General features: G+C 46.0%; 1 protein-coding gene and 1 pseudogene across 3 annotated transcripts in view; both read right to left on the bottom strand.

Annotated features, from left to right (window-relative positions):
• UTRN (utrophin) overlaps window positions 1-27,237 on the bottom strand; it is a 1,167,552-nt gene that overhangs the window by 805,625 nt on the left and 334,690 nt on the right. For all 3 annotated transcript variants that reach the window (XM_063917938.1, XM_063917937.1, XM_063917939.1), the window contains 7 exons: window positions 21,860-22,072; window positions 20,138-20,251; window positions 18,558-18,713; window positions 9,379-9,549; window positions 8,916-9,095; window positions 6,763-6,897; window positions 6,057-6,206 (listed from right to left, as the gene is read on the bottom strand). In XM_063917938.1, the coding sequence (XP_063774008.1) occupies window positions 6,057-6,206; window positions 6,763-6,897; window positions 8,916-9,095; window positions 9,379-9,549; window positions 18,558-18,713; window positions 20,138-20,251; window positions 21,860-22,072 (1,119 nt within the window). The remainder of the gene's footprint in view (window positions 1-6,056; window positions 6,207-6,762; window positions 6,898-8,915; window positions 9,096-9,378; window positions 9,550-18,557; window positions 18,714-20,137; window positions 20,252-21,859; window positions 22,073-27,237) is intronic.
• On the bottom strand, window positions 26,018-26,136 carry LOC134912222 (5S ribosomal RNA; annotated as a pseudogene).

Here is a 27,237-nt window from a genome sequence, read left to right as displayed (position 1 = left end):
CTCACTGCCGGTGTGTGCTGCATTCCTCATATTCACACAGCACAGAGGTTGCAAGGTTTCTCTTACTAAAGAAAGTTTTACTTTGAATGCCATGAAAATGATTTACTATATGGAATAATGCATCATGTACATTATAGTGTCACCAAGGATTTTCAAGGTTATATAGTTATATACAAACTGAGACCTTTGCCGCACTGATGACATAAAGCTCACACGGTGAGATAAATCTGTAAGATTTTGACTCTATAGTCAAAATCTTATGAAACGTTAGTGCATATCTCAAGGTGTTAGGCACCTTGGGATACAGATTCGATCCCGTTGCGCGCTCCCGTGGGGTCGGTATCGTAAGGCCAGATAGACTGTGCAGGCAAGCAGGGCTGGTTCTAGACCTTGTGGCGCCCAGGGCGAAAGTTTCCTTTGCTGCCCCCCCCACAGGTTAAATAGGGTTAGCGCGCCGCCGGCGCACGGCTTAGTAGGGAAGGGGCATGGTCAGTTTTGCCTCCTGTAGAGTTGTGCCCCCTGCAGCTGTGCCCCCAGTAGTTGTGCCTCCAGTAGTTTTGCCCCCAGTACTGCACCCTCAGTAGTTGTGCCCCCATTAGTTTTTTCCCCATTAGTTGTTAGAGCTGATTGGCTAGAACACCATTTAAGTTTAATAACTAATGATAACAATAATATCACTCGTTGTTAAATCTGCCCCATAATGGTCAGATCATTAACAACCATAATGTAATGTTTTTTTCACCAGCAACAAGTTAATTATTTTCTGCCACTGTGCATGCATCTATGAGGCACAGGCAATGTGCATGCATCTAAGTGGCACTGTACATGCATCTTAGTGGCACTGCGAATGCATCTAAGTGACACTGTATCTGCATCTAAGTGGTACTGGCACTGAACCTGCATCTAAGTGGAACAGGCTCTGCATATGCATTTAATTGGTATTGTCTATCCACCCATTCATCTAAGTGGCACTGCGCATGCATCTAAGTGGCAATGTGTATCCATCAAAGAGGCACTGCCCATGCATCTAAGTGGCACTGTCGATGCAACTAGGTGGCAGTGGCACTGCCCATGCATCTAGGTGGCACTGTGCATGCATCTAAGTGGCACTGCCCATATCTATAAATGGCACTGAACATACATCCGATATTCTCAGATAAGCAATTTTATCTTTATTATCTTGTATGTGCATTTCTTAAAATTTTGGAATACATTTCGGTTTGTGTAGAAGTATTATTGCACCAGGAGGCCCACTTACTATTTCGGTCAACATACTCAGTAAATTGTAAAATTGTAATAGTGAATTTTGTTAAAGGATCAGGATTTCATTTAATAGTACTATAGTGCTTGTCTGATTTTGGACATTCCTCCGGTGTATATAATTATCACCCATGTTGAAAGCAAGGACTCTGCTGCAACCATGTGCCTAACTGCAGCCAATAACTGCAGCATGCTGTTTGCATGAGTCTGGACAGACATATTTCCCTATACCAGGGACGTGCAGTCAGGGGAGGCAGTGCCTCCCCTGTGATTAATTAGTAAAAGAATACATAGAAGATACTTATGACACATATTCTATGTCATAAGTATCTTCCTTATGTAATGGCATATTTTTTGGGGGGTGAAATTACTTTGGGAGGCACTGTTAGCAGTGCCTCCCATACAGAATAGGAACGGGGAGAGAGCGGGGGGCGGAGCCTAGCATCGGGCTGTAAAAGCCCATTGAAATACAATGGCAAAGCAGCACTGAAAAAAGTGCCTCGCTGACAGGGACACCACCCCCATGTCAGCGAGGCAGCTGTGATTGGACTGCGGATCCAGCACTGGATCCGCTGTCCAATCACCAAGACGCGACGGGAGGCAGAAGTTGGGAGGGGAGCAGCAGCAGCGGTGGGTCTGCAGTGACTGCTGCTCTCCCCTGTTATGCTCCGCTGGCCCCGTCCCCCCCTCCCGCACACAGGCACCTGACAGCTGCCAGAGTCCGGCGGCTCCGTCCTCCCCTCCCGCTGACTGCTTGTACTGTGTGCGGCTCTCTCCGGGCGGCTGGTCCGTCCGCAGACAACAGCAGCAGGTATGTTCTCTCTCTCTCTCTCTCCTTTTCCCCCCTCTGTAACTCCTTATTTTCATTCAGTAACTCCTTATTTTCATTCACTTTTACAGGTCCCACTGTTGGATTCTACTGGACAAGTGGACGTGATTCTCGGCGTGGGATGTAGGTAAGTAATCTCTCATTTTTACAGGTCCGCTATAGGATTCTACTGGACAAGTGGACGTGATTCTCGGCGTGGGATGTAGGTAAGTATGTGTGAGTGTGTAAGTGTGTTATAATAAAATTTTACTTTCACGGTGTGTGTGTTGTGTTTTTATTTGGGTATTTTTGTTGTTGTAGAACTACAAGTACCAGCGAGCCCGTTATTTCCCCGAATGCTGGTACTTGAGGTTCTCCAAGTACCAGCAAGCGGGGGAGGCTTTCTGGGCCTTGTAGTTCCACGACAAAAAACAATATTCTTTTTTTAACACTCATGACTATCAGCCTGGCACCCACCGCCCAGGGGTGCTGGGGACAGCCTCGGGCTTCACCCCTGGCCCTTGGGTGCCTGGAGGGGGGGGACCCCTTGATTTAAGGGGTCCCCACTCCTCCAGGGAACCCCGGCCAGGGGTGACTAGTTGGGGGGTAATGCCACGGCCGCAGGGACCTACGTAAATGTGTCCCCCGGCTGTGGCATTATGTCCCTGGCTAGTGGAGCCCGGTGCTGGTTTTAAATATACAGGGGACCCCTACATCTTTTGTCCCCCATATTTTTTGGAACCAGGACCGGACTAAGAGCCCGGTGCTGGTTGTCTAAATACGGGGAACCCCTGTCCAATTTTTCCCCAGTATTTAAACAACCAGGACCGGCTCAAAGAGCCCGAGGCTGGTTATACTTAGGAGGGGGGAACTCACGCATTTTTTTTTTTTTTTTACATTTTTTAACCCATTCAGACTCTTCTCCATTAAGTTAATGGAAGCCCTGGACAACAGAATTGCATTTATGTCCTCCTCCCACTCCCTTCCCAGTACCAAACACTCATTTTTTTTCTATAAAAATGTACAATATATCACAAGTATGATGAGCAGGCAGGCAGCGGCCATTGGCGGCATCGGAGTGAGATACAAATTAGTGGCGGAGGGATGGGTCAGTTTATGGTGGCCGAGTTTGTAAGCCGGTGGCGGTGGCAGTGGGCATCGACTCAGGGGCAGTAGCGGGCATTGGCTCGGTGGCGGTAGGGGTCATCGGCAGATTCGGCGGACATTATGGCTGTAGTGCCTCACCAGCCACTGACCTCACCGCACGCCACTGCCCTATACAGTCAGCTGCAAGCCTCCCTGACTGAACTTACAAAGCGCAGTGTTGCTCCTGGAATCAGTTACACCCATGTATTTAACCAAAAGTTCTGACAGTGAATAGGGCATTCCTTATGAGGCATCAATGAAACTGTAAAATCCTAACACAGAAGAAAAACTCTGTCCTATGTAGCAAAGAAAACAATTGTCAAAGCAGACACATAAATGCACAATGTATGAGAGAACCAATCAGCATCAGCGGTGCATTTGCATTCTGCCAATTACAAGTGATTCACTAGTGCCATCAACCAGTATTTGTACAGGCTTCTGACCTCCCAATATGTTGTCCCTCTGCACATGAGCATATGTGCAGGTATCACAGGCACATACAGCTCTCTTCACTGTGCAGGCACGGAATGACGTTACATAATGTACGCAATGTAAAATGGCATATTACTCACTCTGCCTCTGCCTCATGGGCTGTGGTAGAAGTTAATATACTCAATTTCATTTAGGTCTGTCAGTACACAAGGCCCAATTCATGTTTGTATGCAATGGCCGATGTTCATGCAACCGATTATCAGCAGACTGCGCATTTGTGCTGCAATTGCATTGCGCATGCGTGAAGGTGCCACTGCAATCTCGCTCGCAAGGATTTCATGGAGAAGTAATAGACAGGAAGTGACCGTTTGGATGTGTTATTGGGGAGTGGCTGGAAAAATGCAGGTGTGTCATGGGCGTTTTTAGGCATGTCTCTGCACTCAGCTGCCATCATGTATGCAGAGAAAAATGGCGCCAGCAATGCTACTGCTTTGGCCAGTCTACCCTTACAGTCGATGTTCCTTAAGGTGCATACACACGGAGAGATTTTGACTATGAGAGATTTTGACTAACTTTTCCCTTGAACTGGCAGTAGGAGATTTTGACTAACTTTACCAGAGATTTTGTCTAACTATGCAAGAGATTTTGGCTATGGGAGATTTTGGCTATGGGAGATTTTGACTATCTCATTTAAATAAGGGGATGAGTGTCATATATAGGACGATTTTACAGGGTGGCTGGTATTTAAATAGCTAAAAGTTAAAAAAAAAAAAAATTTGCGTGGGGTCCCCCCTCCTATGTAAAACCAGCCTCGGGCTCTTTGAGCCAGTCCTGGTTGTTAAAATACAGAGGAAAAAATGAGTAGGGTTCCCCTATATTTAGACAACCAGCACCGGGCTCTGCGTCCGGTCCTGGTTTAAAAAATACGGGGGACAAAAGACATAGGGGTCCCCCGTATTTGTAAAACCAGCACCGGGCTCCACTAGCCAGGGAGATAATGCCACAGCCGGGGGACACATTTATATTGGTCCCTGCGGCCGTGCCATTACCCCCCCAACTAGTCACCCCTGGCCGGGGTACACTGGAGGAGTGAGGACCCCTTAAATCAAGGGGTCCCCCCCTCCAGCCACCCAAGGGCCAGGGGTGAAGCCCGAGGCTGTCCCCCCCATCCGTGGGCGGTGGATGGGAGGCTGATAGCCTTTCAATAGTAATATTGTTCTTTACAGGTGGCCTACAGGTCCCAGCAAGCCTGCCCCAGCATGCTGGCACTTGGAGAACCACAAGTGCCAGCATGCCCGGACATAAAGGGCCCGCTGGCACCTGTAGTCCACCTGTAAAGAAAATATTGGGAAAAAAACCAGACACATTCTTTAAAAAATCCTTTATTAAACTGGGTCTTCACCTGGGGGCGGCGGCCTTTAAGCTCTTTTGCATGGCCGCCGCCTTCCCAGGGCTTCCGGCGTCTTCACCTAGGGGGGGCGCCACCTCCCCAGGGCTTCTGGGGTCTTGCTCCGGCGTCTTCACCTGGTGGGCGGCGGCTGCTAAGCTCTTTTGCATAGCCGCCGCCCATCCAGGACTTTCACGGCGTCTTCAGTCTTCAGGAGCTCTTCTCCGCTCCTCCTCCGCCGTCGGACTGAAAGCCGCTGCCTCGCGCTGACTTATATAAGTCAGCGGGAGGGGGCGGGGCGATGACGCGGCGAGCCGTGATTGGCTCGCGGCGGCCATCTTGAATTTCAAAAATGACGCTGAGGCGCCATTTTTTAAACTGGTACCGCTCCGCTGCCAAACTCTGCAAGATAAAGGTAAATTTCCCCCGCCCGCACCGCCGCCGCCCGCACCACCGCCTCAACCCGCCGCCGCCCACACCGCCACCGCAACCCGCCACCGCCCACACTGCCACCCGCCGCCGCCCGCACCGCCGCCGCCGCCCGCACCACCGCTATCACTGGGAAAAATCGCTGGCCTCTAGCGATTTTAACTAACTTTCCCAGCGACATAGCCAAAATTGACTTGCCTGCACTGACTATTTTTCCCAGCAATAGCGACCTGGCGGGGACGCGCATCGCTATCGCTGCCTGTGTACACACGGAGCGATCTGCACTAACTTTCTGAGCGATTTTGACTATATAGTCAAAATCGCTCAGTTATATCGCTCCGTGTGTATGCACCTTTATTCTTGCGTATAGGTTGCGAATGAGTTTGTGAACACTCCAGTGGTGGGCGTCTCTTTTCATGTCAGGGCTGTAGCTTCACGTTAGCAGTTCTGTAGTCTAGAAAATAGTGTGCATACAAACATGAATCAGGACCACAGTGCACTAATGTGCAGGAATGGATTTTTAATACCACCATCAAAGCTCAAGCAAAAGCATGAAAACAGGATAGAAATGGCACATAACAAGTAATAACTTACTAAATGACTCAGCTCCTCATAGCGGGCATTAAAGGCCTCCAGCTTATCGCTGATGATGTCATCAAGAATTCCGCCATCAATCAAGGTTTGACCAAGCTCACGGATCTGCGTTCTGTTATCTGCTGGGTGGCGCAGGACTGACTCTATAGTCTGGAGAAATGCAGACAGAAACTTAATACCTTATAAAAAAAAACACATTTCTCAACCCCAGTGTAACTGTAATTACATGTCTGATATTCTGAAATCAACTGCATTAAATGAGCTATGATTCTGGCAGGATCAGGGATTACAAATCTGTAATGTCTTCTCTTTACATTGTTCAGTTTTACCGCAGCTTTCCGAACAGACATAAAACACAAAATAGTGAATATGCATGAAAAATACATGAGCATAATTCACATCCTGCAAATATTTATAACAGACTCTATCTAGAAAATACACCAGTACAACTGTCCCGCTCTAGAAAATCACCAGTAACTAGCAGTCTAGATTAAAGTTCATCATGGCTTCTGAAAAAAATTGAAATGTAAAAAATTTTTTGCTCCTCTATAGTAAAGAAAAAAATGGCATTTCCAAAAACACATTTACACCCAGCTTTACTAGATAAACGGCTACAGTATAATACGGTAGGAAGTAAACTACTATTTGGGTAAATACCACTAATCAATAGTCATCTCCCACAAACCTCTAAGTGCAGATACTGTACCTCCAATGCTTCACTAACAGATTCCGCTCTATCAGGTAGGTTTGCAGAGTGCTGTATTCGTTCATCCAACGTATTTAGCCAAGCTGTCTCCAGGTTCAGGTAGTGTAGAAGCTCTATCCAACACGACCACACTTCCTAAAGGATGATGAGGCAAAAAAGGTCGGTAACAAAGCTTCAGATGCTACTCTTTGCAATGCTAATCCATTTCTGCTCATAACTAGTCCCGTAAGGTATTATAATTATTCATTTTTTTAAAATAACTATCTTTTAAATAAACACATATTTGATTTTTTTTGCAATGTGCATAATTTGGAGGCATCTTCTGTTTCTCTTTCACATGAAAAGGCCATGAAGTGTTTTAAAATTCAATTTACTTGAATGGTAGTGAATCTCATTAATATATCAATGAGGACAAAGGCTTTCAGAGCATGCAGAAATCCTGCTGACCTAAATCAATGGAATTTGGTTAATTGATGTTTTACTAGGAAACATGAAATGCCTAAATATCATTTTAAAGGTTATTTGTAAAGTTATACAAAACAGTAGCATTAATGCATCTATTAAAAAAATCTGCAACTGTAAAAAAAAAAAAAAAAAATGTGAAACTGACACATTACAAACTTTTTTCTTCCTTTGTTATTAGTGTAACGTGAGTGTTTTGTGTACTCTACATTTCATTTTATCACGTTATCTATAGTCTATAGGCGTGTTACCAAATATATGCATGCAATTTCACCTGTACACAAATAAAAGACTGACTTTTACAGACAGTTTTGATTTACCAAGTACGAAATTAAACTGAAAATTCTGAACGGAGCAGTTCGGGGTCTAGTGAGATAGATATTCATAAAACGAAGGTCACTTAGCACTCATCTAGAAAAATACTGTAGTCATAACTGTATTAGTGGTGGTACCCATCATTATTAAGGCATAATTACAGTATGGAATTCTCAGTGGACCGCAGAAGAGTACAGAAAGATGGCAATACCCTTACATATTTGGTTATGATAAATTCATTTATTGCACATTACAACGTAAGAATTTGGTGAGGTTTGCCAAGATTTTATATAGTCAATTGATTTTAATCATGTGTACAGATATGCTCTTCAGCTGTCTGCAACCAATTATTAATGTAATAACTTATGACCAGGATGAGTATTGGGTATGTACTATAGTAACAATTTTCCTTACCCTTACTGTGGCGGAAGAACCCAAAACATACCAATTTGTGAACACATTCATATTTCTTTATGACTGAAACCTTGCTGTCAGGGGAGCTTTAAGAGAGGACGAGGTCCGTGTGCAGCCTCCTCCGTTCGGGCACCCTCCTCTCTGATTGCAGTACTGTAGAGTCTGAGATTTAGAGGGCTCAGACTCTACTGTACATGTGCAGATCTCCGGGAAAATGGTGTGGCACCCATTTTCCCAGTGATTTCTCTACTGCGTATGCACAGAATAATGTAAAAATGGCCACTGCGTCATTCTGACGGTGATTTAACAGCACTGCTGTCATTAGCGCAGGACTCTGGAGGGTGATTATTCAAAACATGTGCGCAGCGTGTGCCGTGGGGGCACCCATTATAAATACGCCAGTGCATGCTGTGTAATGATCTGAGAAAGATCTGAGCTCCTTACAGGACAGCCATACTATGAAGGGTGTAGCTACCATAGGTGCAGGGGATGCGGCTGCTATGGGGCCCGGGGTTGTCTCTTCCCCTGCACCTAGTTGCTGAGTGAGCCCCGGAGCTGGCAGCTTTTACCTTGAAGTGTGATGCTGCACTGCAGCCACACCTAATCACCCGGCCGCCAGCTCCGCTTCTCCTGAGTACTAACTAATGCTGGGAGGAGGCGTGGCTGAGTCTGCAGGGACATCCCTGGAGCCTGGACCACGGTCAAGCCTCCTCCCAGCGTCTGTGAGCAGACACGAGATGGAGCAAGGCCGGCTGGGAGAGCAGATGAGGCGGCAGTGACAAGTCTAACAACAAATGAGGCCCCAGTGGTGAGTGCTGCGGGGAAGTGGATCTTTGAGTAATTCACCAGGGGGGGGTAGGGCACTGATTGGGAAAGCTATGCACCTGCATTATGTTAAGGCAAAGCTCCCTTTAGTAGTCACTGTAACAGTTCTAGATAAGAAGACAACGGCGGGCCAGTACCTCCAATGTGTGGCATTTTCCCCGGATTCTGTTACACAGGAGCTGATAATTGTCCAAAACCTCCTTTAGCTCAGATGTCAGGTCTTGGCCACCAGCAGGCCCTTTGGCAGCCATTGTCATGATGTTGTCCTTCAAGATCTTCACTCGCACCTCTTTCTGCAACACATCCTCTTTCGCTCTCTGTACACGTTAGTAAAAATATCTTACATTATCAATAGAATAAGGAACATGTACCAAATGACCCAAACAGTCACTGTAAGGATTTAATTTTAGCTGAGAATTTTCTATGGGTACATCTGCACAATGTGTGACAATAAGGTGCGGCCAGAGGATAAAAAATACACAAGTGGTTTTATGTTTAAATATATTCCGGCCACTAGAATTTATTTACAACATGCTTATGGGTCTGTGAATATGCAGGACATAACTGATTTAACTGTCCAGTCCATAGTAATTTGCTTACTTTCATTTCTTCTACAGCACTCTCAAGCTCTTCTGGAGACTTGTACTCAAAATCCTTCTCCAAATATTCCTCTTCAGCCTGCGTCATCCATTCTTGCATCTCTGCCAAGTCCTTCTTCAAATTTACAGCCTTCTCCTGACTTTCAGACAACCTGTTCATCTGATGAATTACCTGAAAAGCAAACATTGACGTAGTGTTGGATGCAATTGCACGTGTGAGGTGGTCCTAACAGTCTTTGCAGATAGCTAAACTGTATACATATAAGGACTAAGTAATTGGCACAATATACAACAAAACTCATCTGCAACGAAATACTCTGATTTCCAGCCAGAGGCAACAATGGAATTCTGTCAGACTACACTCACTGCTTGTCATACTGTATCTAAATGAAAGTGGTTTTCAGTGGCAGCTGTACACAGGCCAGATATTACATTTCACTCTATTTCAACAGTGCTGCCTCAAACCAGATCATTTTGATGTAAGGTGGACATGTATCAAAAATTGGAGAGAGATAAAAGGGTTCTATCTACTAAGCCTTGTAGAGAGATAAAGTGGACAGAGATAAAATACCAACCAATCAGATCTTCACTGTAAAGGGGGGTACTCACGGGAGAGATGTGTGCTGAACGATCTTAACACAGACCGCTCAGCACACATCTCTCACCCCGCTCAGCACAGCGCGATGTGCTGAGCGAGGGGGAAAGCCGACGGGGGGGCGCTCACTTCACACAACGGTGAAGTGAGCGACCCGCTAGATTGAGCCTGCATGCAGCTCAATCTAGCATCGGCGATAGCGATGCGTGGGGCCGCGCATCGCTATCGCTGGAGGGCATACACACGGCAGATCCGTGCTTAAAATCTAAGCAATGTAGCAAGATTGCTTAGATTTTAAGCACGGATCTCTCCGTGTGTACCCCCCTTTATGTTACAGGCTGTGTTTTAAAAGTTACAGGAGCTGGTTGGTTGGTACTTTATCTCCGTCCACTTTATCTCTCTCCAAGGCTTAGTAAATAGATCATCAAGTACAGTACCAACCAATCGGCTCTTGTCATTTTTCAAATACAGCATGTAAAAATAGGATTTTAATTACCTACTTTTCTTGTAGTCCATAAGGGGTATTGGAGAGACTTAGAACGATGGGGTATAGACGGGGTCCAAAGGAGCCGGTGCACTTTACATTTCTTCACTGGGTATGCTGGCTCCTCTCCTCTATGACCCCTCCCACAGGCAGTTATAGGTAAAACAGTGCCCGAAGGAGAAAGGACATATATGAGAGAAGGAACATAATAACATGAGTGGTGAGATTTATACACCAGCACACCACGAACATACAACAACCAGCAACGGCTGGTAACAACAACAGCAACAGCTGAACAGGTAACCACATAAAAGAGAACCTGCAGAAAAGTCAACGCACTGAGGTGGGCGCCCAATATTCCTTATGGACTACGAGAAAAGGATTTACCGGTAGGTAATTCAAATCCTATTTTCTCTAGAGTCAATAAGGTATACTGTGTAGACTTCGTACTATGGGGATGTCCCAAAGCTTCCAGAACGAGCGGGAATGTGCAGAGACTTCTGCAGCACCACCTGCCCAAACTGGGTATCCTCATTGGCCAGGGTATCAAACTTGTTGAACTTCGCAAAAGTGTTCTTCCCAGACCAGGCAACAGCCCGGCATAGTTGCAAGGCCGAGACTCCACGGGCAGCCGCCCAGGAAGAGCCCACCAATCTTGTAGAGTGGGCCTTCAGAGACTTAGGAACAGGTAAGGCTGCCGACACATAGGTCTGTTGGATAGTAAACCTAAGTCAACGAGCAATGGACTGCTTTGAAGCAGGACAACCCTTTTTCTGTGCATCATAGAGCACGAACAAGGAATCCGTCTTTCTGATCCAAGCCGTCCGCTTAACATAGATCTTCAAGGCTCGCACAGCATCCAATGCCTCCGGAGGAGCAGAAGCGTCAGAACTTGACGAAACCATAATAGGTTGATTCAGGTGAAACGCAGAGACAACCTTCGTCAGGAATTACTGTCTAGTCCTAAGCTCCTCTCTGTCCTTGTAAAAGACCAAGTATGGACCTTTACACGATAAGGCCCCCAATTCTGAGACATGTCTAGCAGAAGCCAGGGCCAGTAACATCACTGTCTTCCATGTGAGGTACTTGTCTTCTACCGTCATCAGAGATTCAAACCAGGATGACTATAGAATTCGAACACCACAGCCAAATCCCAGGGTGCCGTAGGTGGCACAAAAGGAGGTTGTATGTGGAGAACCCCTTGCAAGAAGGTCTGAACTTCTGGCAACAGTGCCAATTTCTTCTGGAAGAAAATGGAGAGAGCTGAAATCTGGACCTTAACGGAACCCAGACGTAATCCGTTATCAGCACCAGCCTGCAGGAAACGGAAGAAACATCCCAAGTGGAACTATGCAGGTGGATACGTGCGTTCCTCGCACCAGGAGACATATCTTCTCCAGATATGATGATAGTGTTTTGACGTCACAGGTTTTCTGGTCTGAACCATGGTAGCAATAACCTTTTTGGAAAGGCCCTTGTGAGCTAGGATGTTCCGCTCAACCTTCATGCCGTCAAACGAAGTCGCCGCAAGTCTGGGTAGACGAACGGTCCTTGTTGAAGAAGATCTCTTTTTAGTGGTAGAGGCCACGGGTCTTCGACGGACATGTCCAGGAGATCTGTGTACCACGTCCTCAGAGGCCAATCCGGAGCAATCAGAATTGCCTGGCTCCTTGATTTCTGATTCGATTGAGCACCCTTGGGAGCACTGGAATCGGAGGAAACAGGTAGACCAGTCGGTAAGGCCAAGGCGACGTCAGTGCATATACTGCCCTCGCCTGAGGGTTCCTGGTACGTGACAAATACCAGTGAAGCTTCTTGTTGAGTCGAGAAGCCATCATGTCTATATGTGAGCAGCCCCACCGGTCGATAATCTGCTGAAACACCTGATGGTGGAGCCCCCACTCCCCCGGGTGGAGATTGTGACGACTCAGAAAGTCCGCTTCCCAGTTGTCCCATCCCGGAATGAAGATTGCTGACAATGCTCTTGCATTTCTTTCCGCCCAGAGGAGTATCTTTGACACCTCTCGCATGCAGGCTCTGCTTTTTGTCCCTCCTTGCCAATTAATGTAGGTCACTGCTGTGGCGTTGTCCAACTGTACTTGGATCGCGTGATCCTTAAGCAGAGGAGAGGCCTGAAGCAGAGGATTGTAGACCGTCCGAAGTTCCAGAATGTTGATCGGAAAGAGGGCTTAGTGGGCTGATCACCTGCCCTGGAACTGCGCCCCTTGGGTTACAGCTCCCAATCCTCTCAGACTCGCATCCGTTGTGAGGATCCAATCTTGAATCCCAAACTCCGGCATTCCAGGAGACTGGAGGACTGCAGCCACCACAGGAGAGAAATCCTGGCCTGAGGTGACAGCCGTATCATTCGGTGCATCTGTAGATGTGATCCGGACAACTTGGTCAGGAGATCCAATTGAAATGTTCTGGCATGGAACCTCCCATACTGGATCGCCTCGTATGAGGCGACCATCTTCCCCAACAACCTTATGCAGAGATGGATGGATACTCAAGCAGGTTGGAGCACCATGCGGACCATCTCCTGAATTGTTCTCGCTTTGTCCTCCAGGAGGAACGCCTTCTGGGCCACAGTATCTAGTAACATCCAGGAACAGGAGCCGCTGAGTTGGCTCCAGGTGGGACTTCTGTAAATTGAGAATCCACCCATGGTGTGACAAAAGGTGGATAGTGCGGTCGATATGGAGCAATAAAGCTCCCTGGATCTTGCTTTTATCAGAAGATCGTCCAGGTAAGGGACAACATTGACCTCCTGGACCCGGAGCTGGAACATCATCTCCGCCATTACCTTTGTGATTACCCTCGGAGCTGTGGACAGGCCGAAGGGCAGTGCCTGGAACTGGTAGGTGTTTATCCAGCAGGGCAAACCTCAGATAAACCTGATGAGGTGGCCAAATAGGAATATGAAGGTAGGCATCCTTGATATCCAAGGAAACCATGAATTCCTGTTCTTCCAGGCCCGCAATCACTGCTCTCAAGGATTCCATTTTGAACGTGAAAACCTTTAGGTAAGGGTTCAAGGACTTTAGATTCAAAATGGGCCTTACCGAACCGTCCGGCTTCGGTACCACAAACAGGTTGGAGTAATAACGCCTGCCTCTTTGTGGTATTGGTAATGGAACAATGACGTGGGACTGGACCAACTTTTGGATGGCCTGTTGCAACATAACTTGCGTATCCTCCAAAGCTGGTAAGCTTGATTTGAAAAAGCGTTTGGGAGGAGCACCATCAAACTCCAGCTTGTAGCCCTGAGAAATTAGGTCCCTTACCCAGGTATCCTGGCAGGAAACCTCTCAGATGTGGCTGAAGTGACGCAGTCGAGCTCCCACCTCGAGATCCTCTTGGGGTGGGTGGGCACCGTCATGCTGAGGACTTAGTGGAAGAGAACAGGTGTTTGCAGGTCTTTTTGTGTTACCTCTGGTGCCTATAGTTGCATTGGATGCACCCCTGGCCAGACTGAAAGGACTGAACAGATGGCCACGAGTAGGAACGCCTAGCCGGCGGAGCCCCAGGGGGGAGAAACGTAGATTTCCCTACAGTGACTTTGGAAATCCACGTATCCAACTCAACCCCAAAGAGCCATTCCCCAGAAAAGGGGGGGGGGGGGGGATTTTACACTGCGCTTGGATTCTGTGTCCTCTATCACTGACGCAACCCCTGCGCGCCGACACTGCCATGGCAGACATCCTAGCATTAATATTGCCCATTTCCTTGAACGAGTCACACAGGACGTGTGCAGTGTCCTGAATGTGCTTCAGGAGAGTCACCGTAGTGACCAGAGGCATATCCCCGGAGAGGCCCTCATGAATCTGAGAAGCCCACGTATGAATGGCATGGATCATTAAGCAACCCGCTATGACCGGCCTTTGTGATACACCTGCTGCTGTGTAGATAGATTTTAGTGTAGTCTCTATCTTTCTGTCCCCAGGGTCCTTTATGGTAAAGGAGCCCGAGGCAGGCAGCACCGCCTTTTTTGACAGTCGAGAGACTGAGACGACAACTCCCGGGGGCTCTTCCCAGAATTTCCTACCTTCAGGAGAAAATGGGAAAGTGTGCAAAAATCTTTTTGACACTTGGTATTTTTTGTCTGGATTTTTCCTTACTCTGCAGAACCAGGAAAAGTGACATTAGGCTTGTTTTGTGTAAAGAAAGGGAAAACGACTGCTGTGACGCAGCATCCTCTAGAGGGAGGTTTAACACGTCCCGTCTAGCCAGAATGAGGGTGTCAGGTCTCTAGGTTTGTCTGTCCCCGGCGGGGGCGCTAGTGGGTCAGTGTTCGTCTGATGGATAAAACGTGGAGGCAATATAATAGTCCTGCGCATAGGCGCTGATGTTTTATTGTTACTGAGCAGATTGGATAACACAGTATAAACAGAAAACCGGTAATGGAATGACAATGGTTGATAACTGGATTTAAATAGCTGAGGTCTCTTGCAAATGAAATATGAAACAACAAAACTGAAGGCAGATGATATAACTAAAGTCCAATAGTACTTGATAGCACACAGTCTCAGTATAACGTAGGATAAAGTAACTTGAAAGGCAGAACTCCGGTATGTATAAGAAACACTCAGTCTCTATAAAGCACACAAGTCCAGATAGCTTTACTAGGCTCAAGCAGGAAACAGTCTCTAAGCCATCAATAATAATACTGCTGAAATGCAAAGATGGAATATAGATAGCCAGTGTACAAGTGAGATGGTAATACGAACACCTGAGGAGAGTCTCTGCTGCTGGTGATTGTGGCTGGATGGAATTGGAGTCCGGAGTTAACAGGAGGGCTGTGAGAATGAAGACTGGAACAAATGGAAGTAACCACGGGGATCGCTGGAAACAGGAACCAGAAGAACTAAGGCACACGGTGTGTGACTTGTTGTCCGAGGCAATGTGAGAGAGCCACAAGCTGGAAGTTATACCTCCTGCACAGCAGTGATTGGACACAAACTGCAGGCGGAGATACAAGCTGGATTGAACATCAGAATCAGCTGCGTGCAGGTGTCATGGTAACGTCCACACAGGCTGGACACCGGCACGCCGCAAAACCCACACAGGACCAGACTCCGGAGTACTCAGCAATGTGAAATAGAACGCTTGCGGTTACTACACCCATGCAGCCGCAACTGGGGACAAGACCTCCGGAGGCCCGCACACCAGCGCGCTGGTAAGTGAGACGTAGCAGAGCGCCGATTCCTGACAGAGGGGTTCAATACCATGAGCAGAAGCGGAAACCCCACTAACGGGATCCCAGTCATCCCCATCCTCCTGTATTTCCTCATCTGAATCAGAGAGCAGAGCAGGTAAACCACACTTTTTTGGTCCTGAGTTAGAGGGGGGGGGCTGTGTAACATCTGCCCTAGCAGCTAAGTCTGCAACAGCCTGTTGTAGTAGCTGAGTTTTTTGAACATTAGCAGTGAGGTTTGATGACATATCAGACATCATAGTCTAAGAGCCCCTAACCAGAATGGCTCTGGTCCCTCTCCCCCAGTCCCTTCACTGAGCTGTGAAGAGTGGCTGCATTGTTCACATGAAACAGAATCAGACGATAAGGGAGAGAATCTGGTGTGGCATACACTGCATAGTTTGTGTTTACCCATGTTCACAGTAATCACAATGACATACACATATACACAGACAATAATACTTAGCAAGCCTGCCCTTACAATATGTGAGAGGAGACACACAGAGAGAGAAGTCCAGCACACCCCAGCTATACAGCCCCAGTGAGGCTGTCAGCTTACTATATCACAGTGAAACACTAATGATTTCTGTCCTGTACAGAACACAGATTGTGTAAAATAGCGGCTCTCCCCCTTTGCTACATACACCCTGTACCAGTTTTCCTGCATGTCTTGTGAGTCATGAGGAGCTGTGTGTGCTTACTGCTGCTTCATTAAGCAGAGGAAGGCGCCAAAATGCCGCCGGTCCTGCTCTGAGGTAGCTCCCCCCACCAATGGCACCACAGCAACTGAGATTTTTATACTGGCAATGTCTCCTAGTTTGATTAAAAACATCACACAAGTGCTAGTTTAGGCCACCGCTAGCCAGTTTACACTGGGGGCTCTAGCGGGTTCCCCCCAGGAGGGTCCCATATGTCATGTCCGTGTTTAGCTGCACCATGAACCGGGGGACCGCCCTAGCGTGGCCCCCGGCTTGTACTCACCACAGTCGTCACCTTCAGGCATTTGTTAGGGGTGTACGGCGTGCTGCGATTGCGACAGCTAAGGCGCAGTGCCCCGCTGAACAAACAACCTCTCAGGAAGGTGGTCCTGCAGTGGGAAAGCGGCTCTGACACCTCGCAAGGCTGGTGACCGTCTCCCCCTAACTCCCAAGGTGCAGGTATGCTGTTGCCCAAACAGCATACCGAAAATAATAAAAGTTTAAAGGAAATTGAAGAAAACGCTCTGGAGCTGCAGAGATGTCCATCCTCTCCTGAGGACACTTTTTTCTAAACTGCCTGTAGGAAGGGGCATAGAGGGGAGGAGCCAGCACACCCAGTGAAGAAATTTAAAGTGCACCGGCTCCTTTGGACCCTGTCTATACCGTATCGTACTAAGGGGGACATTCTGAGTTGATCACACGTAGCAACTTTTTGCTGCTCGTACGATCAACTAGACGCCACCTATGGGGGAGTGTATTTTAGCATAGCAAGCCTGCAATCGTTTGTGCAGCCCTGCTATGCTAAAAAAGTTATGTTTAAAAGAAGACTAGCCCTGCAGTTACTTACCCTGTGCAATGAATCCAGCGATGAAGGTCCCGGAATTGACGTCAGACATCCGCCCTACAAACGCCACGACACGCCTGTGTTAGGATCTCCACGCCCGGAAAACGGTGAGTAGACGCCTCGATCCGCCTCCTGCCTGTCAATCTTCTTGCGGTCCGCGCTGCGACCGCTTTCTTTGTTCCCGGCGTCGTTGCCCAGTGACTGCCGTCGCTGAGCAACGACGCACCTGAGCATTGCTCCACCGCGCATGCGCAGAACCGACCCATTCACACCGCTGCGATGAACCGCAGCGTGCAAATGGGTCAGAATAATATCGCTTATGGATGCTAGAGAAATACAGTTATTGTACAAGCTGACTGGTTAGTACTTTATCTCTCTCAAAGGGCGGAATGCAGCAAAGTTAAAACTGAAGCCAAACCTATAGAAATGCAGTATTCTGAGGTTTGGCCACTTTTCTTATATGCACCTAGCAAATGCGATACATTTCGGGGCTTGGATGCAGTGGGCAACGATATCTTTAGTTGGTGTTGCCCAATAGAAGCCTTTGGGATTCTTTTCGTATTTCCCATCTGAGAGGGATCCAACCAGATCTCTTCCATAGCAACCAATCAGATTCTACCTCTTCAAAGTGAAAATGGATTACTTTGATTACACATCGGCCTCTCAGTACATAGGGGGTAATTCAGAGTTGATCGCAGCAGCAAATCTGTAAGCAGTTGGACTAACCCATGTGCACTGCAGGGGGGGCAGATATAACATTTTCAGAGAGAGTTAGATTTAGGTGAGTTATATTGTTTCTGTGGGGGGTAAATAATGTCTGCTTTATTTTTACACTGCAATTTAGATTTCAGTTTGAACACACCCCACCCAAATCTAACTCTCTCTGCACATGTTATATCTGCCCCTCCCTGCAGTGCACATGGGGGTAATTCCAAGTTGATCGCAGCAGGATTTTTGATAGCAATTGGGCAAAACCATGTGCACTGCAGGGGAGGCAGATATAACATGTGCAGAGAGAGTTAGATATGGGTGGGTTATTTTATTTCTGTGCAGGGTAAATACTGGCTGCTTGATTTTTACACTGCAAATTAGATTGCAGATTGAACACACCCCACCCAAATCTAACTCTCTCTGCACATGTTATATCTGCCTCCCCTGCAGTGCACATGGTTTTGCCCAATTGCTAACAAAAATCCTGCTGCGATTAACTTGGAATTACCCCCATGGTTTTGCCCAACTGCTAACAAATTTGCTGCTGCGATCAACTCTGAATTACCCCCATAGAGCAATAGAGTATTCCTATTGCAGTGATAACTGAGGTATTTAGACATAGTTCACATACTTGGCATATGCTCGGTTTACCTGCTTGCTCAGTCTCTCCCACTGTGCCTGCTGGTCAGCCAGCCGTGGCAGGACCCAGGTGTGAATCATGGTGTCGGGGTGGCTCCTAAGACCTGACTCCACATCGGTTAGCCTGCTCAAACATCCTTCCACAGCTTCCATCTCATTCACCAGAGCCTAGAAAGTTTGCAGAAGAATGAACGTGAGCTCTCCGAACAACACAGAAATAGGCCATATCTCCAGCTACAGAAACAGACGGTCACTATTTCTGTAAGGAATGTCTCGCCCTCTGCAATTCATGCTATTTTTACACTTTGTGTTGTCAACTGAGGATTTCATTCCCAAATACATTTAAGAACTTGGAACCAATGAAAGAGGTTTGACGAAATTGAAATGAATATTCATTACAGCTGGAAAACTCTTTTCATACATATTGTATAACAGGTAAGATCAAACCTTATTTTAATTGTTAGTTGTATGGTATTTATGGGGTCTCCAGGGGACTTCAGGCAGGGGCACCCCTCTACAGTATTTTCAGTTTTATCCTTACTGCATGTGCTGTTTGGTGTTTAGAGAAAGTCTTTTATGATTTTGATGTCCTTTTTGTTTGTTTGTTTGTTTGTTTGTTTATTTTTTAACAGTAATAGCCTGTGCAACACCCAAGTTTTTTGTCCGTTTCTAAATGTCATTCACCTTCAGATGACTTTAATTTATTGACTTCTATGGGGGTATTCAATTAATGTTGAATTTTCTGTCAGTCGGAAAAACTGCACTTTTCGCCCCTTTTTAGGTTGAATGTATATTCGACCTATTCAATCAAAGTGCCAATTTTCCGACTGTTGAAAAATCGGGCACTGTCGGTAAAGACATACAGTAGATTGGAAAATTACTCGCCGATCCACGTGTTTTTGTTGAAAACGTGGCTGTTTTTGACTATTTTCCGCTGATGCAGATTTTGACTTGTTAACAAGTCGAATCCACGTGTCGGAAAAAGTGGTCAAAAACGTCCGGTATTGAATAGCTAGGTCCGGATTTTTCGGCTAGTTGAAAAATCCGGACATAATTGAATACCTCCCTATATGTTCTCCTACTACTAACTTGTACTAAATATTGTTTTATTTTTGTGGCTTCCTTCTACATTTTTCAGCTATGCCTTTACATCGCCAGGCACTAGTTTGTTTTCATTACCCTGGGACAGGTCACAAACTTAACTTGATACAGATGTGTCCAATGCAGAAAGAACAGCAAAATTACATTACTGTATATAAACTGCAAATAAAAAAAGCTCACAATAAATAAAAATCACAAAAGAGATATAAGGCAATGCAGTCATCTGAAGCTGGGCAACCATATAACTGCGGAGGAGCCACAAAACATAAAAGGGCAACAACATAACAATGAAACTGCAGTCTATAAATGGATTTGACCGATTCTACCGTTACTATTGCACTTCCAAATAAATAATCACAGTGTTTAGCATTAGTAAAGCACATCTTTAAAGAGACATCTAATCTGCTCCTGGACAAAAAAAGAAAGGGTAACATTGGCAAAATGGAACTTTAGATGCCCCCTTGTTCATTTACTTCACCTTTATAACTTACCATGCACTGCTCCAGCTGCCTCTGTAGTATTTCAGGCTCTTCTAAGGATGTATGTTGGTTTAGAACAAAATCCTTTGCCTCACTGATCCATTTCTGTACAGAACTGGAGTCAGCCTGAATAAGTAACACAAGAGACAATCACATGACACATTTCACACATATGTTTACAAATTAATCGTATAAGCCGGAAAAAAATTCCAGATGCAAAAACCACCCCATTTTTTCTCTTTTTTTTGTGTCTGAAAAATGTTTGTGTATCTTGTGAAAAACACATAGTATCCGCAAAACGTAACGGACCTATTTATTTTCCCGCTGCGATCAGGGAATAAAGGGCTTCTTATCGCGGATTTGGTTTCACCTGTTTCAAACAAAATCTCTGATAAGTGAGGGCTCAAATTGTTTATAACACGGCGAATACAGTATTACCTTAAAAATAAAATTAGCAAAAACACAAATATAGTGGCTGTACAATAACATACTAATGCAGCAGGAGGCATTTTGGGCAAGGAGATGCCTCCTGTCAGCTTCTGTGATCTGCTGCTGCGTCCGCTCTCTAAAGGGTTTACTTCCACTCGGTTGGTGGCGTGGATCCACCAACTGAGTGGGAATTAAGGGCATGTGTCGGTATGCCAGCCGTTGGCAACATGCCAGTTGTCGGGATTCCAGCGTCGGTCTCCTGAACGCCAGGATCCCGACCGTCTGCACTTTGACTGCATCCCATATCATAGTAGTATAACCCACGTAAAGAAAAGAGGCTTGTTGGCTACAATTTCTACTACTTGTCAACACAATAAAAAAAACAATAAAAAAAAACAACAACCAATAAATAGGCTTGTAATGCTATCCCTTTAAACCGTGACACTCATGAATTACACTGGTTGTGTGGCTGGCTGACTTCTAGCTTAAAGCCCAGTACCCACGGGCCGATGCAGGAGAGATGTGTGCTGAGCAAACCGCTCAGCACACATCTCTCCTGCCGCTCAGCACAGCGCGATCTGTGCTGAGCGTGCGGGGGGAGACGGGGGGGCCGCTCATTTCACCCAGCGGGTGAAGTGAGCGACCCGCTAGATTGGCCTGCATGCAGGCCAATCTAGCAGCAGCGCTAGCGATGTGCGGGGCCGCGTATCGCTATCGCAGAGGGGGCTACACACGGAGCGATCATGCCGATATTCTAAGCAATCTAGTCAGATTGCTTAGAATATCGCTCCGTGAGTACCCCCCTTAAGGCCAGTACACACTAGAGAGATGTGTGCTGAGCGATCTGTCACAGACCGCTCAGCACACATCTCTCACCCCGCTCAGCACAGCGCGATGTGTGCTGAGTGAGGGGGAGTGGTGGCGACGCTCATTTCCATAACAGCGGGTGAAATGAGCGGTGTGCTAGATTGTGCCCGCATGCAGGCCAATCTAGCACCAGCGATAGCAACGCAATCGCTGAGGGGCATATACAAGAGAGATCCATGCTTAAAATCTAAGCAATCTAGTCAGATTGCTTAGAAGAACGGATCTCTCTGTGTGTACCCCCCTTTATATTTCACCTGGTTGTAATCAGTCACAGAACCTGTGTAATCCACGAGTGCCCCGGTATAAAGGGATAGTATGGTATGCCTACCAATAAATTACCTCAAAGTACATCTTTTATCACAAAGCAATTACCTAATAATCCTGTATTTGTGCCAGTAGGTGATCCTTTAAAGAATTGTCTGTAATTGTTTGCTTTACCTCAAATGCTCGCAGCTTGGAAGAAATGTCCTCCAGACTATAGAGCTGGTCAGCACAGATACTCCTCAGCTTGCTCCACTGTTCCTCTATGTCCCTACACTCATTCATATATGCTGCTGTCTTATCTTCTGGGGCTCGCTTCTCAAGTAGCCTGGTTTCGGAGTACAGCACGTCGATGTTTAATTTTTGGTCATCTAATGTCTGTGTAAGAACCTGAAAACAAAAAAAGAAGAGCATCAGGTTCTGCATGTTTACCTAATATATGGTGGAAGAAATTCTAGATTAAAAAATAAATATGACACTCATTCAACTTTCATTCTCATAATCATGTAACCTTTATCTATTACATTTTCCCCATGTTATGTTTGGTCCCGGTATGAATGGTCGACCATGTTATGGTCGACAGTCATTAGGTCGACCACTATTGGTCGACATTGACATGGTCGACATGGACACATGGTCAACACATGAAAATGGTCGACACATGAAAGGTGGACACATGAAAAGGTCGACATGAGTTTTTTTAACTTTTTTTGGTGTCGTTTTTTGCGTAAAGTGACTGGGAACCCCAATTAGTGCACCGCGTGGAGGTCATGGATTTGGACCCATGGAGGTCTGGATTTGGAGTCACCCTCAAAATTAAAGTGGAAAAACACACTACAGGCTTATCCAACTTTGATGTAATGTCCTTAAAACAAGTCAAAATGAGGCTCAGTAGTGTGTGTAGCCTCCATGACCTCCCTACAACCCACACAAGTGGCTCAGGTAGTGCAGCTCATCCAGGATGGCGCATCAATGCGAGCTGTGGAAGAAGGTTTGCTGTGTCTGTCAGCGTAGTGTCCAGAGCATGGAGGTTACCAGGAGACAGGCCAATACATCAGGAGACGTGGAGGAGGCCGTAGGAGGGAAACAACCCAGCAGCAGGACCGCTACCTCCGCCTTTGTGCAAGGAGGAACAGGAAGAGCACTGCTAGAGCCCTACAAAATGACCTCCAGCAAGCCACAAATGTGCATGTGTCTACTCAAACGATCAGAAACAGACTCCATGAGGGTTATATGAGGGCGCGACGTCTACAGGTGGGGGTTGTGCTTACAGCCCAATACCGTGCAGGACGTTTGGCATTTGCCAGAGAACACCAAGATTGGCAAATTCGCCACTGGCGCCCTGTGCTCTTCACAGATGAAAGCAGGTTCTCACTGAGCACATGTGACAGACGTGACAGAGTCTGGAGACGCCAAGGAGAACGTTCTGCTGCCTGTAACATCCTCCAGCATGACCGGTTTGGCAGTGGGTCAGTAATGGTGTGGGGTGGCATTTCTTTGGGGGGCCGCACAGCCCTCCATGTGCTCGCCAGAGGTAGTCTGACTGCCATTAGGTACCGAGATGAGATCCTCAGACCCCTAGTGAGACCATATGCTGGTGCGGTTGGCCCTGGGTTCCTCCTAATGCAAGACAATGCTAGACCTCATGTGGCTGGAGTGTGTCAGCAGTTCCTGCAAGATGAAGGCATTGATGCTATGGACTGGCCCGCCCGTTCCTCAGACCTGAATCCAATTGAGCACATCTGGGACATCATGTCTCGCTCCATCCACCAATGCCACGTTGCACCACAGACTGTCCAGGAGTTGGCGGATGCTTTAGTCCAGGTCTGGGAGGAGATCCCTCAGGAGACCATCCGCCACCTCATCAGGAGCATGCCCAGGCGTTGTAGGGAGGTCATACAGGCACGTGGAGGCCACACACACTACTGAGCCTCATTTTGACTTGTTTCAAGGACATTACATCAAAGTTGGATCAGCCTGTAGTGTGTTTTTCCACTTTAATTTTGAGGGTGACTCCAAATCCAGACCTCCATGGGTTAATAAATTTGCTTTCCATTGATCATTTTTGTGTGATTTTGTTGTCAGCACATTCAACTATGTAAAGACAAAGTATTTAATAAGAATATTTCATTCATTCAGATCTAGGATGTGTTATTTTAGTGTTCCCTTTATTTTTTTGAGCAGTGTATATTGACCATGAATAATTTGAATTGGTCCTGGACCACCAACCCAGGACACCCCTGCAAGTGTACCGAGGCACCCCAGGGAGCCACGGCACACAGTTTGGGAACCTCTGGCCTAGAGGGATATATGATCTGAAGGCATATTTATTTAGTATCAGTTATTTATATAGCGGACACATATTTTGCAGCATTTTACAGATAATATTTTGGCCATTCATGTCAGTCCCTGCCCCATGTACACATTCATACTAGGGTTAATTTTGTTGCAAGCCAATTGACCTACAACTATGTTTTTGGATTGTAGGAGGAAACTGGAGTACCCAGAGGAAACCCACACAAGCTGGGGAGAATACACAAACTCCACACACTTAGGGCCATGGTGGGAATCAAACCTGTGACCTCTGTACTGTGAGGCGGTAATGCTAACCATTATACCGTATGTGCCAGCCTAGAATATTCTCTGAAAACACCCATTTTAGGGAGTCCCAACCTGTATTTTCGATTCTGAATCTATTCACGAGAGACTGCAGAAGATACCAGAGGTATCTGCTGCAATCCCGTTTTCGATCAAAAAAAGCATTTCCCATACAGTAGGTGTCTATGAGGGCTGCTGAAATGCCAAATTTACCAAGATCTGGAATGCAAAGCTTTACCTATTTGTAGTTTATGGATTAGAGATTGCAAAATTTAGCAGGATTCCAGCGATAATCTCTCATGTGCAGTAGTGCGTCTGACATCAGCGATCACATTACTTTTATGCAGCGCAGGGACGGGCTCCTATTGGTACCCGTTCCTGGATGTGACGGCGAATGTTTTTGGAGAAGCAAAACAGAAAGCTGAGCTTCTGCGCTTCTAGGAATCGCTCTCCCCATACTACACTAATCAGGGGCACTGCTGGGGAAATATGAGATTTCTCCACTGTAACCCATTCTCTGTAACCCCTGTTATCACTGATAAAGGGCTTTTCACTGCTATATGAATAGAACCCTTAATGTGAAGCGACTTCTTTATTAATTGTCCATATATGTTGGATATTTACTCACGGAGTTGGTATATACATGTTTACTAATTTTAGGGAGTGCCATTCATAGCCTGCCCCATATATTTTATTAAGGTTAGGACAGTGTCATTAATCTCTAGGGAATGTAGTGTTTGTATGAGAAATGAGTGTTCAACAGTGTCAAATACATTGGAGAGGTCCATACGATTTATAAGCAACTAATGGCCTTTACACTGAGCAATGACCAAATCTCTGATGACCTTAGTGTAGTCACTGTGGATTGTCAGGAATGAAAGGCTGACTGACGATACACTGTGTGAGGGGGAAAAAATCCACACTGCCCCCCTAACATGGCAATGGTGCAATACAAAAACCTAGGGCGATCCGGCACCGGTAAAGCTAAATAGGAATAGATACTGAAAATTAAAGAAGAAAAACCAAAACAGGACAGTGAGTTACCCTAAACTGGTAGGGGAGAAAAAGGGCAAAAATTAGCCTTTTCCATATGGTATACTATATACGTATCGGTGTTATTATCGTCCTAGTTGGTGGTGCGCCCAGAGCCAGAAAGTATGCAAACTTTTATACAAAGGGGAGAGGACAGAAGGCTCTTGTGTGGGCGCACTCTTATAGAAAAGAAATAAATTTGATAAGGTAATTGAGATAAATGGTTAAAACATAACTTTTATTGACTAATATTACAAACGAGGTTGTTACCGGAGATCTATCCTTTAAGAATGCAATATACCGAGCATCTTAGTGAGATAAAGAATGTTCTGGTCTCTTAATGATTAAAAGTGTGTGGAAGGGCGGTAGACATTAGTTGGTCATACCCCCATTCCCACTTGACCAGTACAGACTTGCTGTATTGATGGAACCACAGGGTAGTCAAGACACAAAAATAATGATAATAACTATGCTCTCTTGGCTTAAGTAGAATTAGAGAAATGATCAGAAGTCATTCCTCTGAGTATAATACAAGAAAAATGGACATGCTCCTATCTGGATTTGAGACAGTAATAACAGTAGAGGTAAATATGGCACCTCACGTAGATGGTGCCCGTGACCAAAGGTCTGGAGATTGCAGAGTAAAGAAAACAAGTGGTGATACTGCTGTTGGTGTTGCTACCACATAGGTGAGGAAAAAATCCCACTCTACAACACCAGGTATTCGCAGGTGGTCCCCCTTCCTGGTACTGACTTGGCCCAACGCTGTTTAGCTTCCAAGATCAGACGAGATCGGGCGTTGGCAGCGTGGTATGGTAGTAGAGAATTTTATGTGAACATCAATGAGAGTGCACCTATTTAAGAATATTGAAAATCAGAGCCGACAGGAAGAGGATTGAGGAAAGATGGAGTAAAAAGGTGGATCTGCTTTCCACGTTAGACCTGATCCAATATTCCCACTCATGTGGTGCAATGTACCAGGAATCGTAAATGAGAGTCCACGAAGGATAGTGATCTATAGACAGTTGAAGTTAATGAGAATCATGATCTATAGACAATTTGAAATTAATAAAAATACAGTCAGAAAAACACTATCACAGGTATATTACAGTATATCCCGACAGATAGTGCATGATAGGAGATGCTGATTGAAACAGATAAATGCGTAGTCACTCTGGTGATACGGTCTATTTCAAAACTGAGGGTAAGGTCTGGGATCTATAGGGTTAAGCACTGAGGTGACTGATTTATAGAAACTATACCAACATATATCTGTTAACCATGTGTGTCATACACTGTTTGCCACGTAGTCCCGGATAGAATATGGGATGCTAATATATACTAATTATCTGCATGCATAAATTGCTATGAGGAGGCAATAATAAAAATGGATGAATACCAGCACTTAAATAAGTATACCAAATATAATGGTCAAAAATTAATAACACCTAAACTAGGCGTTAGTTTCCAATAGGTTCACTCAATGCTAGGTGAGTGCTAATGAATAAAGGTCTCTAGATAATCACCCCTATGATACGTACTAGGTACGAGATAATTCAAGCGGTACTGCTAGGTTTTGTAAGTAGGAGTTGCTATCCGTGTCAGAGAGCCACAGGATAGTAATGCTTACAGTTTCACCAGAGATCAGGGTAAGCCGAGAGAGCAAGGCAGATAAATGAAGCTAAATGCCAGGATACGGTAGTGTCGACGGGACCCCTGTTCCTAAATGCGGAAGACGCGTTTCGCCCTAGGGCTTGTTCACTTCCGGGTTCCGTGGCAATGGTGCACCTAGTAAGTATGAATGTCCAGTTATTTCATTAGTGCTAGTGGCAGAATCCAATAGGCAGCTGGGTTACGCATGTATCTCAGTAATACAATTATACAAACAGTAAGGAGAAACAGTGGCTTTATTTTAAATATTAAAA

The sequence above is a fragment of the Pseudophryne corroboree genome, chromosome 4 (assembly GCF_028390025.1).
Source record: "Pseudophryne corroboree isolate aPseCor3 chromosome 4, aPseCor3.hap2, whole genome shotgun sequence".
Taxonomy (NCBI): domain Eukaryota; kingdom Metazoa; phylum Chordata; class Amphibia; order Anura; family Myobatrachidae; genus Pseudophryne; species Pseudophryne corroboree.
This window is presented reverse-complemented; position numbering and strand designations above follow the sequence as displayed.